Source organism: Zalophus californianus, chromosome 5 (genome assembly GCF_009762305.2).
Source record: "Zalophus californianus isolate mZalCal1 chromosome 5, mZalCal1.pri.v2, whole genome shotgun sequence".
Lineage (NCBI taxonomy): Eukaryota > Metazoa > Chordata > Mammalia > Carnivora > Otariidae > Zalophus > Zalophus californianus.
In genome coordinates, this window is record NC_045599.1 from 115134995 (window position 1) to 115154910 (window position 19916).

At 37.0% G+C, this 19916-nt stretch overlaps 1 protein-coding gene across 1 annotated transcript in view; it reads right to left on the bottom strand.

Moving 5' to 3' along the window:
• Positions 1-546: 546 nt before the first annotated feature.
• The window catches only part of NDUFS4 (NADH:ubiquinone oxidoreductase subunit S4), a 111798-nt gene continuing 92428 nt past the window's right edge, over positions 547-19916 (bottom strand). Inside the window, exon 5 of the mRNA XM_027606467.1 lies at positions 547-766. Within this exon, the coding sequence (XP_027462268.1) occupies positions 663-766 (104 nt within the window). The 3' untranslated portion in view covers positions 547-662. The remainder of the gene's footprint in view (positions 767-19916) is intronic.

Genomic DNA, 19916 nt, shown 5'->3' on the forward strand with positions numbered 1-19916 from the left:
GACTCAATCTTAGAGAATATAAAATTCTAATTAGAGAAGAGAACCTCAGAGGCACTTGGGTGGTTCAGTCAGTTAAATGTCTGACTCTTGCTTTCAGCTCAGGTCGTGATCTTAGGGTTGTGAGATCAAGCCCCACATTGGGCTGGGTGTGAAGCCTGCTTAGGATTCTCTCTCTCTTCCTCTCCTTCCCAACCCCAAAAAATTAAAAAGAAGAGAACCTCAATAATGAGATTTGGGTTGATTAGAATGCAATGTAATCTTGAATTTCTCTAACGTCAGATAACAAGAGAATTTCTAAGACAGCGTTATAATAATGATGGCTGGTAATTTATAAACACTATTAATTTGAGAATGGCTATAAAGAATCAAGTGTAAAACTTCAATGTTGCAGCTGATTTCAAGCATTTCTTTTAACAGATTTTAAGTACTGAAATTTCCTAGAGGTATGATCACCTCAAATCTCCTCTGTAAATAGGAAACTGAAACAATGAAACATGTTCACTTTGAGACATCAAAAAACATTTAAAACAGGCACCACAAAATGTATTTGTGGTTAAAGGTCAAATTTATTAGGAGATTAAGAGATGTATTATACATGGACTATAAATACCGCACAGCTGACTTTATTCACCGTCAAGCACAGAGATATAGTCAGTGCCAACCTATTTTGTGGATACTCTTGTTCTTTTGTTCCAAGAAAAATTTGCACCATAAGACTTGGACTTGGGTTTTGGAACCTTCCTCTCTTCAATGTCATAGCTCCACCCTAGAAAACAAAAACCCACAGAAACAGAATTAGGATACCTCAAGAGCACAGAAAGCAGAAGCTTTCATAAATTTAATGTTCATTTATCATTAAGGAGTAGTCAGCACATCTGAAATATACTAATATTTTCCCTTATAATCCTGTGTGACAAGGGGGTCCAAAATATTGCCTGAAGATGATTTACTATATCTCAAAAGCGTAACCCATAATGTGATTTCTCCTTGCTCAATATTCCTTATTCAATTACTGATGTTTACATATTCGTGTAAAATTTTCTATTTCTCTATGTGGTTTAATATGCATCTTCTTTGATAACTGCAGTGGGAACACTGAGCAATATAATCTGTCTCACTGTTTTCTAAAGGCTCATGCTAAAAGCAATACAGAAAAGCATACATGGTTATGTGTACATAGCTAGGTACAGTTACCTATATAAATGACAGAGTCAGAGTAGACCTAAAAGATTATTTGGTTCTGCTCTCTGGGCTTTGACAGGCTACTGATTAAATTCAAAAACTTTTTTCAGCAAGGCTATCTATTTAGAATCCCATGGAAGTACTTGATAACAATGCAAATTCTTTGGCCTGACCAAAGGCTCATTTGGTCTAACTTCTGGCAGGGGCTTGGGAATCTGTACGTTAACTATTGATCCTGAGAGATTTTTATGCATAGAAGCTTGAGACTACTGGCCTAAACTGTCTGCTTCTGGGAGTTTTTGTATCTTCTTTCCAAAGCCCTTCTCAGTGTTTTATAATTTTGAAAACTAGATTTATTCATGTCCATGTCTTCTGCTTTAAGTCCAGTTCCTCAGTTCTTCTAAGGTATGGAGAACAGTCCTTCAACATCCTCCTTCCTGAAGATATAATTAAGTCATCGTTCTATTCCCTAGTCCAAGCAACCTCTGTAACTTTTACTTTTCTTCATAAGATACATTTTCCATCCCTATAATTTATCATTCTATCTGAGGACTTTCTTCAAATAACTCATCTTGAAACATTTGATCCATGGCTGCTGAATCATGTAGTCATGTATAAAATGTCCGAACTATTACATGTCTCATTAAGTAAACTTCTTGATCTTGTGAATTGTTATGAGTTCTAATGCCTCTTGGTGGATATAGTATTTGCTGCCACAAAAGCTTATACTTCAATAGCCCCTTAGAATGCAATTTTGCCACAAAAGTGAAGCCTATAAAAATCAAGTCATCAAAGTATACTGCTACTACTGCTTATTTTAGTGTCCAAAAAGAGGAAATAATTCCATTGCTAGAACTCCATCTTCAAAGAAAGTCCATGTGCTATAAGGAAATTGAGAAGCAGGAAAGCAAATGAAACAAATGGTTTAAAAATACAAATGAAACATCAGAATCCAGGAGAGAAAATATTGATTCAATTTACTTGCTTAAACATAACCTTTAACAGAGTAAAGTTTTGAGTACTTTCTAATCCATTAAAACAGAAAAAAAAATCAGAAAGTTATGTCTTACTTAAAGGAGGACCTGAACCTATAAAATAACTACATTAACAAGTGGCTATTTGCATTTCAAAAACTTTACTAACAGGCCTAAGAATAGTACCTACTTCATAGGTTGTCATGAGGATTAAACAAGCTTATTCATGTGAATTGCTTAGAAAATACCTGGCACTTAACAATCACTTATTGAGTTCTATGAAAAAGGTACTTTTCTAAAACCTTTATATGAATTAATATTTCCTTTAACTGAGGAAACTGAGGCACAGAGTGGTTAGGTAACTAGCACAAGCTCACTCGGCTAGAAAGGGACAGAATCAGGATTTAAACAAAGAATCTGATTCTGGAGCTTTTGCCTTAATACTGTCTCTTGTGGTTTATAGCAAGCACTTGATAAATAAGCTATTCTTTCTGTCTCAAATTTGATTTGTAACTTTCTGGTAACACATCTTCTATATGAAGTGAAGCATTAAAGTAAATAAAATTTCCATCACACTGAAACCCCTAATTTTGAAATTAACTACAGAAAGGAATTTTGGTAAGCAAATTAATACTGTGACCTGAACATGATAACTTTAACATTATAGACTTCTCAAGCACTTCCTATATTGACCAGCAAATGCTGTTAATTATAAAAAATAATTCAATAAAGCAGGTATAGCAATATTTACTGAACATTTGCTATTCATTTAATAAATATTATTGAGAGGCACCTGGGTGGCTCAGTTGGTTAAGCGACTGCCTTCAGCTCAGGTCATGATCTCAGGGTCCTGGGATCAAGCCCCTCATCGGGCTCCCTGCTAGGCAGGAAGCCTGCTTCTCCCTCTCCCATTCCCCCTGCTTGTGTTCCCTCTCTCGTTGTCTCTCTGCCAAATAAATAAATAAAATCTTTAAAATAAATAAATAAATAAATATTATTGATTGCATACTCTGTGTCAAGGACTGTTGAGACACCAGAGGTAAAGCAGTGAATAAATTCCCAAACTTCTTCAAGTTAGCAGAAAAGAAATTGATAAGTAAATGCATGTTATACTAGGTGCTAATACGGCAATACCTATGATTAAAAATACATATTTTATGCTAATGAGCCCTAAAAAAAAATTCTAGAGAGGGTACACAAGGAAGCTCTCCCTCCTTGAGAAGGTCACACTTGACTGAAGATCTGAAGGAGATCAGAGTTAGCCATGTGGATGTCTGGGAAAAGAGCCTGAGGCATGTTCTAAGCCCTCTGCTAAGTGCTTTAAATGTATTTTTATAGAATTTTAAAACTGAGATCATAGGTTGCTTGGCTTATGAAAGTAGGCATTATATATGCCCCAATTTTATATTTAATTATTTAGGAAAAATAAAGCACAGAGAAGGTAAATAAGCAGCCTAAAGCCTCATGGCTAAGTGGCAAAGTCAGGGTTTTAACCAAGCTGACTTTAAAGCTATGTACCTAACCACCTCATAAATAAAACTGCATTTCTTTAAAAGCATCTTGTAATTTCAATTTTTATCTATTTCACCCATTTCTTTTCAATCTTTGTGATTTTGTAACTCCCCCCACCCCTAATTTTTATAAATGTGTTGAAAGGAACTGTTTCAAGAATGCCTAGAAAGTAAGTCTATGTCTGCCATTATGTCCATCCACCCCCACCCCGGTTGTGGAGAAAGGAAAAGGTTTCTAGTGTAGACTCTGTGTCTGGTTATAATGATTGTTGGTAAATTATCCAAGGCCTCCATGATCTCTTCTTGCCAAGTGATGGGTGAAAGAACCTATGCTCCCTCACCCCTGCTTCCCAACACACTCTCCAGCCCAATAAAAGACATTATAAGAGGAACAGAAGAAATGATAAAGTACTTGGACATATTTAGGAATTGGTATTATACATGAGCATATACCTGATAATCACTCTCTCATTTACATGGTTAATCTGTCTTTCAATCACCAGGGAGAAGAAAATTTTTTTACTGCATCAGAACGCAGACATAGCTCTATTATCTGTTTTGCTCATGGAGTCTCAAAATGCTGTCAGGGTCACTGCAATGTGAGAAGACTGGGATTTTGTACACATAATAAAAGAACAATGGTTTGGGTTTTCTCCTGGTAACAAAGGAGTGACCTGGCTCTTGGGAACTGTGAGCCAGATTACAGTTGCTGTTGATGGTGATAACAACAATAAATAGAATTATCATTATAGGGACTGGAATGTGGATGGGCAAAGCTTCTTGGGAAAACAAAAACATACATGGAAGAAACTAGCATTTGCTAACAGTATCCATCTCTACATTATTGCTCTACCACAGCCACCCATGATTATTAGGATATATGGGGGGGGGGATCTCTTTTCCTCACATTTTTCTGTGGGAAACAACTTTGCTCCCAAAGCTGCACAAGCAACTAATAACTTCTCTGATTAAGTAAAAGGAAAGAGGGGCATGAGGAGTTCTAATGAGAACTCACGAGAGACTGAAACTCAACTCAGAGTCTATATAATCTCCTTTTGGATTTTCTATCCATCACTGAGAAAACTTTTCTAGGTAGGACTGATGCTGGGATGAAAATTTGTTCTTTTGGGGGGAACTCTGTTAAGAATCTGACCACATTTCTAAGCATCCTTCTCCAAAGTGTTTACCTTACAATGTGTGGATAAACGATTTTATTGGTCCTAGTATACTTCATACGACAATCTTTCCCAAGTTATTTTTTGTAATATCGTGGCAATATAAAGGCTACTGGAGCAAGCAGTGAGCTTTAGCTAAAAAGACAAAATAACCATAAAAATAACAACACTTGAAAGGACATTAAACATTTGTACTTAATGGATGAGTTACATGAACTGTGCTCATCTTTTCTACTTCCTATGTGAAGGTTGCTCTTAAAAAGAAAGAACATAATGTAACTTGCAAGAAATAGAATGTAAAAATTTAAGAATGGAATTTTGTGAAATGTTAAGTTTCTGTAAGAATTTTCAACACTAAGCTTTTTTAAAAACTCAAACTCAAGTTTCTGAATGAGATCATGGAAGTGAAAACACTTGCATTCTCTGAAGAATGCTTATACAAAATCAAGGTGTAGTCTATGACAGTGGTCCCAATATGTTGTTCTATTAGGACACTGAAAACCAGCCTTCAGTCTTCCCAGCTGTGCACCAGGAGAAGATCAAAGCAACTGAGTCCAAAGCAGCTGCCCCAGGGATGGGGTAAGCTCCTAGGGCTGCCGTCACTTCCCACTGAGGAGAGCAGCCATATGGCACGGATTAACCACAAATCCAACCACCAGCACCTAAATGATGAGAAGCTGACTCCCTTTGCTGTTTCACACACTGGAATGCTTTCACAAAGATATTTTGATCTTTAAGCCCTAGTATCAGAGAAGTACCTCTGGCAAATACTGTAGTAAACTTAAAATGTGACCTGTAATATCTCGTGCTCAATTTTTTTGGAAAGACGCCCATTTATTTTGTTGATCTCCAGACTGTGGTTGAGATACTCTACTTCCTATGATATAAATGTTTGGTGTAATCTTTCAAATGCGCCCAAAAAAGCCTAAGGCCCAAAACCCAAAATTAAAGACCAAATACATCCACAAAAGGCCTCTGAACAAAACCAGATCATGACAATTAACTTGTGAATTCTATGTATGAGACAGAAAATTAATTCCATTCACTTTTATTTACAGAACCATTTTATTTATGGTTCAGTAAGGCAAAATACAGAGAAATGTTCATCAGTGCTTTTATTGCTTGTGAAATGTTACCTCTAGTAACCTTGGTCCAAGTCCTATAAAATGTCTTTCTCCTGTAATAATCTAATCTCAAACCCTGACATTAGTTCAGAAGTGAATAGTTTAATGGTTTTTCCTACTATCCATCTGTGTACAAATCGAGAAGCACTGTAATTTGGCACAAAATGGCATAACTGGCAGTCGCTGCTAACAGAGGCATGGGATCAGAATAGAAAAGGCTTTGGGAAGCCACAGCAAGGTATGTGGATACTTGGAAGGTTTCAAGGGTTTCCACCAGGCTATGTACCCAGATTATGCCTTGGTAAAAGCAAAGCATAAACTTTTAAAATATAATTTAAAGGGGGTTGAGGGCTGTGTTAGTCTTTGAGGAATTTCATTTTAGAAGTCCCTCTACTTTGAAATTCCCAAGTACCTAGTATTTGGCAGGGGGAGGAGGTTCAGATTAATTTGAAAGTATCTTAGATCTTCTTTTAGAAAATATTATGGAGACATAACAGGGGTTGGGATACATTGGCAAAGCAATTCTTTCCATGAAAATTATATAAAATTATTTAAAGAAGCAAATAAGGTGAAAATGTGAGGCACCTGAAAGATTAGTAACACCCTACACCTGCCACAGCTGCCAACACCTCAAAAAAAAAAAAAAAATCCCACCTTTGATGTGATAGTCAATGGCCTCCTTAAGTTTTATCTTTTCAAATAATATAGTTGCTATACAGTATTATTTTGATTTCCAAGGCAGTAATTGGAACCACATTATTCAGAATTTGCCACAAAATAAACTGGTTTGTGTTCCAAAAGTACATGTGAAAATCAGTCATTAGAAATTGAGAACACATTTTTTTCTAGAGAAAGAGACTATACAACAGTGGTAAAGTTCCAAAAATCACTCTCAGAGATTTTGATGTAATTGGTTTGGGTGTGGTCTGTGCATAGGGATTTCCAAATCCCATTTAACCCATAATACACTAGGAACCTCACTAAGCCACCATGTATAAGTTAATTTCAGACCTTCAACAGGGAATCTAAATTTCTCTCCCCACCCAGCATGTCTATCTGTCTCTCAGGAGTCTCAGCAGTTCAGGAGTCAGGCTGAACATTTCCCTGGCCACAAGACAGCCAGTACCTTGGACTGGGGATTGAGAAGAAAGAATGACGAAGAAAAAAATTGGGGCTCCAACAGAAAATTATGGTGTCTACGGCAAACCAGATCTCAGCCCTGACTATGGTCTTTGAGTTATTCTGAAACCCTGTAAGATGTAGGTGTGGATTCTGTATTTGTGAATTTGCCTGTTCACTAAAATTTACCTGTAACCCCCAAATCAATATTCACAATGCTTCCATGGTCATTAGTGACATGCACAGAGCAATGAAAATTTGAGTCACTCAACGTACATGTTCCCAGCTGAGGTCAAGCAAGGTAATGCTCTGTGCCTTCTTGTTTCAGATCGCATACTGTAAACAAGTGTCCTTTTCGTGATCTATTTACAGGGGCATTTTTGTGCTTCCTGTTGATGATTTTGCTGTTTAAAATGGCCCCACAAGTGTAGTGCTCTAGCACTTTCTAGTGTTCCTAAGGAAAAGAAGGCTCCAATGTACCAATGTATGTTAGATATGCTTCATTCAGGTGTAAGTTACAGTGCTGCTGGCTATGAGTTCAATGTTCATGAATCAACAATACACATTAAATAAGGTGTTTTTAAACATTTGAACAGAATCACATTTAGAAAAGGTTATGTATGTATTGATTGGTTGACAAAATTTTGTGATCAGAGTCTCAAAACAATCTAACTTTGTGTTTTTCTTAGGAGCAGTATTTCAGTACTCATTAATTTAAGTGTTTTTTGTGACTTTAGAGATCATAACTACCATGAGTAACAAGAACCAACCGTAACAGATATATAAATTCTGTCCTGCCTGGTGACTCTTCCCCACCCCCTTTGGAAAAACCAGTTTTGTCTCCACTTGTAATTCATCTCAACATTCCTTTACTCCATATAAATTTGTGCCTTACTGATTTTTCCTTTGAACTGGTTATAACATCCGCCTAGCTCCCTCATTTCATGGGTAAACTAAATTCTTAAAAATGTATTTATCTATATCTATATTAGAGTCATGATTTTATCTTTTTCAGGAAATATTCTTTTCACAATTTTGGAAGTCCCACTGAGACACCTAATAGATCCACCAGCCAAAGCCTGGCAAACTTCTTCACCAGAAGTGGTATACCTTATTTTAAGCTCAGGTATGTATTTTCTTGGCCCCAAGAGGCAAATACAAGAGAATTTTGCTGATTCAATGTTTTTCTATTTTTAACTTTGCTCTCTACTAAGTTTGGGAATTGGTTTTAGAGAGCTATTCTCTAAATAGGATAAAAAAAAAAAACAGAAAATCTGGTCTAGTTGGTCTTTGCAGTCTATCTGAGCTTAACCAAATGAAGAATTTGTACTCACTGAGAAGAGAACAGCTCTTTAGTATGGACATAATTCTGTGTTAACTGTTAACCCATGACTGAAATTTTAGAACTGAAGTTATAAACTGTGTGACTACTGGTCTTGTCTACATGTCTGTTAATTCAGAAGGGTCTTTACTTCTCATTATATATGTATGGGTAATGTTTTTCTACCTCTACATGTCATTAATGAATTAAAATTGTAAAATCTCTTAAAGAGGCTCTGTTTTGATTAGCTTATAGGGAAAAATAAGTGCTTGTATAAGAATTCCTACAGTTCTTAGAAAACAAGTAAATTCAACTTCTAAATAGTCTTAATGTGCCAGATTTAAAAGTATTCTTGGGGTGCCTGGGTGGCTCAGTCAGTTAGGCATCCGACTCTTGATTTCAGCTCAGGTCATGATCTCAGGGTCGTGAGACTGAGCCCCAGTGGGCTCTAGGCCCAGCGGGGAGTCTGCTTGAGATACTCTCCCTCTCCTTCTGCCTGCTCCCACCCCTACCCCTGCTGGGACTCCCACTCTTTCAAAAAAAAAAAAAAATTCTTAAAGACCTAAGGAACATTTAAGAATTCAAGTACAAATAACACAGGTGAATCTTGGAGCACCTGGCTGGCTTAGAAGAGCATGCAACTTTTGATCTCAGGGTGGTTGAGTTCGAGCCCCACATTGGGTATATAGATTACTTAAATGAATAAATAAAAACTTAAAATATATATATATGTATATATATATATATATAGGCAACCTATGGGGGTGCCTGGATGGCTCAGTCAGTTGAGCATCCAATTCTCGGTTTCGCCTCAGGTCGTAATCTCAGGGTTGTAGGATTGAGCCCTGCATCAGGATCTGTGCTCAGCACCACCCCCTCTGCTGGCATGTGCACGTGCATGCACACATGCACGCACACACACTCTCTCTCTCTCACATACATAAATCTTTAAAAAAATATATATAGGTGATCTTTGGCAAACAAATTTAATCATTTTTGTTTAATAAAAGCAGCTATATTTTCTTTAGTTTATTAGTGTTAAATATGCCAAGCACAGATCTTTATTCTATTTCAATATGTTCTTTCTAAACTTATGTAAGTTTACTGATCAAATAAGCTAGCATTACTTCTGTTTGTTTATAATCCTAAAAAATATAAATTTGTATTTATCCAAAATGATTCTTCATTCTGGTAATTTTAATAGTAACTAAGTTTTGTAGTATGTCACTTTGGAAATTAAATTCCAAGATCTTAGGTTAACTTAAAACCTTAGACGATGGGGGCGCCTGGGTGGCTCAGTCGTTAAGCGTCTGCCTTCTGCTCAGGTCATGATCCCAGGATCCTGGGATCAAGCCCCACGTCGGGCTCCCTGCTCTGTGGAAAGCCTGCTTCTCCCTCTCCCCCTGCCTCTCCCACTACATGTGCTCTCTCTATCTCAAATGAATAAACAAAAATCTTTAAAAACAAAAAACTTAGATGATGTTAATGGATATTTATTAGATATTTAGATCATTTCTAAGAGTACTGAACTGCTTACTAAGCAAAAATTTAAGTTTATATATTTTTCCTTCTTGTTTTTATATGGTACGGAGAGGTTGTATCTTTGGGTTTGTTAATGGACACATTTTTTTGCCACTTGGAGAAGTCCGACTATAAAGAGTCTTGCACGTGGTTGTAGAAAGTTGTTAGGTGAATTTTTAAGTTTTGCTAGTTTACTTAAATATCAGTGTGTAACAGTTTTCAACGATCTAGTTCTCTGTTTTCTCTATGAAATCAGAGCTAACTTTGATTAAAAGATATAATTAATATATATGAAATTCTCCTAGGAGCAATAGTGGCAAAGAGGTATAACTTCGTATGGAAGATAATGAGATATGTTTCTGTTTACCAAGGAAAAAGAGAATAGTTAGTATAGAGGCCTCTTTTAGGCAACCAACTTGAACAACAGAAACTTGATCAAGGCAAAGGGGCCCACAGTGACCACCAAGCTGAATGCAAACAGGCTCACTAAGCGACCTACCAGGAAATAGCCACAGGCCCTAACTGACCAATTACAACCAGGCACAGTTCCAAAGATGACCAAAAAAGGGAAAATTCCATACTCCCTTCACTCTACCCAATAACTGGTCCCTCACTAAGACCCTTGTCCCAGTCTCTCCTTTGCGATCTTGCCCACCGTTTGTTCTGCTTTGGGTGCATTCTTCACACCTCCCGCACTGCAGCGGCCACCCTATTGGGTCGGGGCACTCCACAGTTAGGTCCTAAAGTAAATGTCCAAAATGAGAAAGAGAATGATGAAAGACAAAACCTGAATGGATACTGAAAGTTATATAAGCTTTGCAAAAACAAATCTTTATTTGCCTTACAGTATGTCCAAAAAATCTGAAAAGCTCTGAAATGTATAAAATCTTACAAAGTTTGCTCAGTTTAGGTGGGCTTATTTCATTAGTTCACTATTTACTGCCTCTACTTACAACATGAAAGGTTATTCTTTTTGTCTAATCTGCCTAGATTTCAAAGTTTCTGCGGCTTACCAGAATAACCTTATATGCCGACTTTAAGTCCTTAATGACTTCCATAAGAGCTCAGGATCTTTACAGTCGTGTTACCTTTTATGTTGGTAAGTTTTATCATCCCTTTGAAATGAACAGTCAAGTACTGTTTGTCTAGTACCTACGATCCTATTCCTATCCTAAGTGTGCAAATCTACTGACATTTTTAAATTTTTGCCTCCCCAAAATAGCAGCCTAAATGTAAAATAAAAGATTCAGATTATCTTTGTACCTAAAACTATTTTCAAGATTCCCCAGAAGGCCTCTGGACTATCACAAGTATGTATTCTTTTAACCTCATGAAAAGAGAGATACTGAAAATAATTAGGTTTACTTGACACGATACTATTGATGAGTGGTACTATAAGAGCTATCAAGTCAGAAGAGATGCTTAGCCCTCCTGAGGTTAAATCTATATGGGTAAAATGTTACTAATATAATTATGCTATGTACTAAGTATACATTCTCAATGCCCTCACTGTCCATGTTTTATTTATCAGAGCCCCGGTACTGCTTTGTCCGATATTAGTATAGGTTATCAGACACAACTTCAGTTATCTTTAAAAACATCAACTTGGCTGCATCTTCTGTAGTTTGGATCTCGTATCTTCTAGGCCAGTATATGTAAACTGGGAATACATATCACTAATCAATGAAATTTTATTAATATACAAATGTTTAGGACCGTCCCCAGACTTACTGAATCTCTTTGATTTTCTTGACATATTTCTGGTATATTCTTACTATATATTTGGCACATTCAGGGTATATTACATCTCAGGATTATTATTATTTCTCTGTAAATATTATGTTCATCCATTTTTATAAGTTAGATGCACATTCACTGTCTTCTTTGAAACCAGGTTTTAATACTGATTACATGTATTTTGTATGTAACATTTTTGGTATAACTTTAAGTTGCATTATTCCTGTTATGACCGTTTATATTTCATTTCTGAAATTTACCAGTAATGTTAATTACAGCCATCTTAAATCTTTTATCACTTAGGGATAGATTTTTTTGTTTTACTCTGATGCTACCCTGAAAGCTCCTGAAAGCTCCTGAAATCAGTTACAGGCCAGAGTGCTTTGTCTTCAACAAAGACAGCCTGAGAGCTCTATGGAGAAGGACTGTTAGGTATTCTTGGGTATAGGCTTATGATGGCATAATAATTCTAAGACCATACCAGTGGACTGAGTCAGGACTTCCAGAACTCTAGTTGAGCTGCAGATAAATTTATGATCCAGTGAAACAAGAATTAATTATATAGGACTGAATGCACTAACGAGGGCTGAATGTAGTTTCTGTTTGGAGTATTTCTGATATTGTTTCAATGTTCTATTTTCTGGGCATTTAAGGACGTCCTTTCCCTTTTCTCCTAAGGTATCTACAATTTAGTAGACAGTGTTTTGTAAACTAAAATTTGTTATCATTTGTAAATGATTAGTCTCCCTGCATGACCCCTACAGAATTAGGAAACCCTTGTTGAATATTCTTTTTTTTTTTTTTTGAAGTTTATTTATTTTTTTTTTTTTAAAGATTTTATTTATTTATTAGAGAGAGAGAATGAGAGATAGAGAGCATGAGAGGGAAGAGGGTCAGAGGGAGAAGCAGACTCCCCGCCAAGCAGGGAGCCCGATGTGGGACTCGATCCCGGGACTCCAGGATCATGACCTGAGCCGAAGGCAGTCGCTTAACCAACTGAGCCACCCAGGCGCCCCCCTTGTTGAATATTCTTATATTCATGGCAATATAGTTATTTGTACATGTTCAGTATGTCCTCCTTTTTATTAGAAAATAAGTGTAAACAATGGTTATGCAGTGAGGGCCATACCTAGATTGACAGATTTGACAATGATACTCATTTAATCAGATATGACCAGACACTTTTAAGGAACTAAAGTTTACAAAATCTTTCCAGGAAAGTGGCATGGCTCCAGGCTAACAAATTACAAAGTTCCCCAAGGTGGTAAGGAACTTTTCTTTGAGGATCTTAGGATATTTTAGGCACCTTAAGAAGGGAGGAAAAATTTGCCCAATAGGCATCACATAAGAAATCTGGTGGCCAGTTATTTGTTGTGAAAAGTCTAATCTGAGATTCCTTATGAAAAATTTCAGCAAAGCAAACTTAAGAAAGCTTATGTGGTAAAGAGCAGAACTTCCGTCCCCCAAAAAACACGTTTTAGGCATAAGGATTTTGAGCTGGTTAGTTTCAAAAAGCAGTAAACACAGGGAAACCTCCGAAAATGAAGAAACTGCCCTTTTGTGAGGGAAATTAACATTTATAAGAGAAATCTCCATTTGTAAAGGTGTCTCCCACTCAGTACAAGGAAGAGGAGGATGACTAAAACTCTGGAAATTCAACCAATGGAAAAGCCTCGGAATTAAGTCTGCATAACAAACTATACCCTCGTTTATGGTGCTTTGCCTGATAACCTCCCAAGGCCGTCCCCAGCGCCCGCTCCCCAAATCTTTTATCTGGAGATGGTATTTAAGGTGGTGGCAAGGTCCATTTTGGAGTTATCAGTTTTCCCGGGTATATAGGAGGTATACATGTTATTAAACTTCTGTTGGTTTTTCTTGGTTACATCTTTTAATTATAGGGGGCAAGGGGTCTCAGTCAAGACCTATAAAGTTAAAGGGAAAATTATTTATCCTCTCCTACAGTTGCAAATTATTGATTCTTGCTATACCTAACTAAATACTCAGGCCAAATATTAGCCCAGTATTTTGTGATCATAAATAATCTGAGATTTTTTTTTTAATCATAAAAGGAGAAGAGTAGAAACGAATTCTGTTTCAGCAGAAAACTGCATTATCTATAGTATGCCCTTTCCCTTCCAGGTTATCAGATTTCAGTGTAATTCCTTGTCTTTCGGCTATTTTATCTCTTTTTAAGTTGTATGACTGATAGATATGCAAATTCTGTCCTGTGTCCTACTGGTAGTGATTTAATTAACTGCCCCTCCCCCACAAAACCTCCATCTGTCTCCATTTGCATTCCTTTTTTCCACATACATTTGTGCTGTTTTGACTTTTACTTTGAACTGGTTATAGCATCTACCTAGTTCTTTTCTATCACATGAATAAAATAAATCCTTTAACACAAATTTTTATATCTTAGGAGTCCTGATTCTTAGCTTTCGAAACAAAGGTGTCTTTTTAACAGATGATTGAATGTGAGGTTGAGGCCCTCATTAGAAGGTTTAAGTTAGGTGGAAATCCAGACTTTGCTGCTGGGTCTACTTCTGGAATAATTCTAAATCCTGGGCTGCAAACTCCAATTACCTCCTTACTTTCCTGAATCCAGGGCTCGACGAGTCGGCTTCCTCCCCTGCTTCTACCTTCTATTACCTCAGAGGCACACTCACTCCGGACAGAATGCAGTCCCACAGTCCACCCTGTCCTCCTACTCCTGAAAGAAACCCTCCCGTTTTGAGAATTTCAAAGAGTTTTTACAGCTAACAACAATGAGAAAAACAGAGGGGGTACAATGACCTACCAAAGGAAAGTCACAAAGTTTCAAATCAGATCAAACGGGGGAAGGCTATTTCTGGTTTTCATTAGCATGTAAATGGTAGTAGAGCCGAGCCTTCTACCATCGACATTTTTCCACAACTGTCTTACTCCTCCTCTCTCCGTGATGCAGCTTCCTTCTCCTCCCCGCCCTCAACCCTATCATGAAACACTAAGAAAGACAAAAGCCACAATGGGTGAGAAAGGTGGGTCTTTTCAGTACACAAAGAACTAAAGTGAGGTTCATCTACATTTCAGAAGAAACCTCAGATACTCTTTTCTCTTTTTACAAAGAAAGGTTATCTTTGAAGAGTTCCTCTGCAATATTTGCTGAGCTCAAACAGAGACCTTCAGGATGAGGCCCTGGGGTTAAAGCCAAAAGACACAGAGGTATTTATATTTTCTTTACTTCGTGTGTATGTTGCGGGAGGTTGAGAACTAAGACTTGGGGGAGTGGAAGGTAGGGAGCAGGCGGAAAAGCCATAGGGAGGGCATCCAATCTTCTTTCCCACTCCCTAGTTTCACAGAATCAGCCCTCTGAAGAACTGAGATATGGTGAGAAGAGAGACCTAAGCAAAACAGAAGCAGGGGGTAGTTACAGGAGTTATTAATAGCAGGAAGAACTTCTTTTAGTCTCAGAAATTATATATTCTTACATAAAATTCTTATATAAAGAGATGAACCTGCACAATACCTTATATGGTTAAGAAATGAAAAATGGGTGATTAATGGGATCTTGTGGTATAATATAGGTCTCTTTTAGCTATTTTATTTCAATATTATATTACATGTAACATAAGAGTTTCCACTTATCCTTGATTCATACCGGGTAAGAATAAAGAATAGAACTATGTTTCTCAAAAATATAAAATGTGAAGTTTTCAAAGATGGATAAGGTTTTCATATTTCTTTTTTTATGTTAATAACCATACATCATTAGTTTTTGATGTAGTGTTCCATGATTCATTGTTTGTGCATAACACCCAGTGCTCCACGCAGAATGTGCCCTCTTTAATACCCATCACCAGGCTAACCCATCCCCCCACCCCCCTCCCCTCTAGAACCCTCTGTTTTTCAAAGTCCACAGTCTCTCATGGTTCATCTCCCCCTCCGATTTCCCCCCCTTCATTCTTCCCCTCCTGCTATCATATTTCTTATATTCACTATACAATATATGTTAGTGAAATATTTAGAATATGTATAGAATGTATATTCTGTGCATTGCTAAGTACTATATAGATCAGTGCTGTCCAACAAAAACAATGTGAATCCCATATAACTTAACTTCTGTAAAGTTTTTTTTATCTATCTAAGTAATCTCTACACCCAACGTGGGGCTCAAACTCACAAGCCCAAGATCAAGAACTGCACACTCTTCTGACTGAACCAGCCAGGTGCCCCAGTATAATTTTAAATTTTCTAGTAGCTACTTTAAAAAATGACTAAAGAAGTATGTAACATCTATTTTAATCATATTTTCCTAGCCCAATATATATCCAAAATATTATCACTTAAATATGTAATCAATATAGAAACTTTAGATAATTTTTATACCAAGTCTTTGACATACAGTGTATATTTTACACTTACAGCACATTTCAATTTGAACTAGACACATTTCAAGTGCTATACAGTCACATGTGGGTACCATATTGGACAGTGCTGACCTAACTGATGTGGGAAACAAAGGCAAAAGAAAAAAATTAAATTTCCTTACTGCCTACAGTCCATTGACAAGTCCTTGAAACAGTGACCTTCCTTGCAGAGCTTAGCTGCCTCATGTTGACACTTTGCTAAAGGCAAATGGCACTCTTATCCCGACCCCCCAGGATCCTGTAAGTCTTCTTTAACATATAAAAATTCCCTTGAAAACTTCCTTTCCCTCTACCCCCCAAGATACTCAGCAATCACCCTCCAAGCATATGGCCCACTGATACACATCTGAAGGGTCTCAGGACTGAGTTTTTACCAAATAGTAATAAATGACCTTTTCCTACAATAGCTAGCCCCTCAGGATCCTGGAAACCTTGTTTCCAAAATTCCTTAGAGGCTTGCGCTGTCCCTAACCCCCTCCCAACTTGAAAGTATATAACAGTCACCCATCACAACCCCAGTGCAGCTCTTTCTGCCCAAGGGTCCCGTCCACATGCTTTAATAAAACCACCTTTTTACACCAAAGATGTCTCAAGAATTCTTTCTTGGCCATGGCTCTGAACCCCAACCATTTCCTACATCATAATGGTCATTTTTTAAGATCTACTAGCAGCACAGTATCATATAAAAAAATACTGAACTTAGAATCTAGGAACTTGGGCCTTATCAGTTAAGAGCTATGTGAGTGATCTTGGTCTTATTAATTTCTAGGCCTCTGTATCCTTAAAAAAGAGTTTAGAACAAATAACTTACACCTTGGAAAACAGCCCTAATGTTATGAAATAATCATCTTAAGTACACTGGAATATACTTAAGTTTATCTGTTAATAAACTTAGGATAAGCGCCACATTAGACAGAGAAGCATTGGTTGTATTTTACAAACACACTAAAATATAAGAAACTGCTAATCATTCTATAATTTTCTTTCTCCAGATTTCCAGTTAGAGGGAAGTAACAGTTCTTCTGAAAGACAGAACAAGTAACCAAAATAATTTGTGATTTTTAAAAAGTTTAAAACATGATTTGGAAAATAATTTATAACATCACTAAATGTACAGTTCAAACTCACCAAATATTTATTGAGCACATTAAAAGATGAGTGGGACTGGGTGTTTTTTTCAGTGTAGCTGCTTATAATCCAGTAGGAGGAATAAAATATTACAGTTTGAGTACAAGGACACGCCTTATTTAACTACTGATCCCCACCCAGTGCCAGCAACAATAGTATCTGATGGAATGCAATACAAAAAATACAAAACTGTACTATAAAAGCTGTAAGAAAGGAAAAAATTGTGTAAGTTAAAAGAAAGAGAAAGTACATCCAGTAAGGGGTGGGAGATGGAGGTGGGAAAGGGGAATAAGAAAAGGGAGCAGGAAAGAGTTAATGTTTAAACTGTATTCTAAAGGCTAGGTTGTAGTTCTTGGCAGGAATAAGGATGAGAAAGGGAACAACAGCATGAGTAAGGTTGTAGATGGAAAAAAATATACAAACCTGGGGATAAGAGCAGGACAAAGAGTTAGGACATAGTAAAATAAAGCTAGGTCAGTGCTTCAGTGATGTGTTTATACTGTGAAGAACTTTGTTTGTTGTTGTTTGTTTAGACTTTATTTTTAAGTAATCTCCACACTCAGCATGGGGCTTGAACTCACAACCCCAAGATCAAGAGTTGCATGCTCTACCAACTGAGCCACAACCAGGTGCCCCTGTGAAGAACTCTGAATATCAGTTGAGAAGTGTATCTCTTAAGCAGAGGCCCTTCAAGATGTTTGAATAAAGAGTATTTTGGATTTAGAAAAATGTCACAGAACAAAGGGTCTTGGTATTAAGACTGTGCATATGTATATTTCTATACAATGGTTTAGACCATGCGTTAATAAATATTTTCTGTAAATGGCCAAATAGAAAATAGACTCTGGGGGCCTTATGGTCTCCATTACAAATATTTAATTTTACTATTGCAGCTGAAGAGCAGTTACAGACGATACATAAATGAATGAATACAACTGTGTTCAAATAAAACGTGTTCATTCACTTACAGGTTTAATGACCTTGTAAGCTAATGTTACTTAATGTCTCTAAAACCTCAGTTTCTTTGATCTACAAAATGGGGATAATAATTGTTTCTGCTTCACAGAGTTTCAGTGAAGATTAAATGGGATGAATGAAAAGCACTTAGTAGAGTGACAAACTCATGCCTTAGTACTTATGAATGTTAACATTGTGATGATGATATGCATTACCTAAGTCTGGTAATAGAAGGCATTAAAAATTTCTAGGAAGCAAATGAATCTGAAAATCTTGTTCTTCATTGTACTGATTCTCTATAATACAATCTTTTATGTCAAGGGAAAGGATGGTCATGACTTTTTTTTTTTTTTTTTTTTTTAAATAATGGGTGCCTGGGTGGCTCAGCTGGTTAAGCAACTGCCTTCTGCTCAGGTCATGATTCTGGAGTCCCGGGATCGAGTCCCCACCATCCCACCAGGCTCCCTGCTCAGCGGGGAGTCTGCTTCTCCCTCTAACCCTACCCCTCTCTCATGCTCTCTCTCTCATCCTGTCTCCCAAATAAATAAATAAAAATAAATCATAAAAAGATAAAAATAAAACCATTTAAAAGTAAGGAAAACAAGAAACCTAAGGAGGGGATGAAAGGTTAAGTTGTTCCTTTTCAGAACAGTCCCTGAGTATACGAACTATCTTTTTTTTTGAGGCGGCTTTACCCTAACCTCCTGTTTCTTGACACTACCGAGAGGCAAACATTTAATACTCCCTAAATGGATAACTTTTGCCAGATTTTTTGTTTATTATCAACACAGAATCATCTATATCAACAAAAACATATTTTCCCTCTAGAGCATATAATAAATAAGTTACTGGGCTAGAAAGTAAAGAAGTAAAAATATACACGGGCCCATGAGCTTAATATCCTTAAGTCTATATTAACCAATCCAATTTCTCATTTCAAAGAGGAAGAAACATGTTTATCAAAGGTTAAGTATAGTGAAACGTGACTTGCTCAAGATCTATAAAGCAGACAGTTATGGAATGAGAATCCTAGTTACTAGTCTCTGAATCCAATAGCGGTTACATATTAGTAACAACTTCTAAACCATTTCTTTCTAATGCTTTCACTAACCAGAACATTGGTTCACCCAACCTTCAACAGCATTAGCTCACAACAAAATGTTAGGTGACGGGGGGAGAGGGAAACCTTTTGAATGTCCCCATCCTATCCACCTACCCAAAAGAGGCAAATCAGAATGGATAAGATGTGGGTAATCTGGAAAAGATCCTCCACCCCATGATTCTGTACCATTTCAATGATATGCTTAGCCTCACTGCCTCAGTAACTAAAGAAACAGGACTTTATACATGAAGTCTCTTTACATATAATGATCTATAATGCTGAATGTTAAATAAATGAGGCAGATCACAAGTATTATGTGAATTCAAGGGTGGAATAATCAGTGAGAACTCTCCCAGGAATGGGACTGGCTTCAAATTCTTGAGTAGAGGAATGTATTTTAGAAAGTAATTTTTACCACGTATCCCATGTCCATTATGTAGGTATTATGCTAGGTGCTGGGGACAAGGCAGTGACTAAGATGTAGGTTAAAATTCCTGATCCACTGTTAGCCTACAATATTGTAAGATACTATCCATTAAGCTTTTTCAAGTTATACTGTCTACTGACTTTGATAATGCTCCTCAGTTTTCTTTCCCAGGGAGGCAGAAATTTCAACAGCAGCAGTGGCTAGTTCACACCTGCAATTCACATAGCAACTG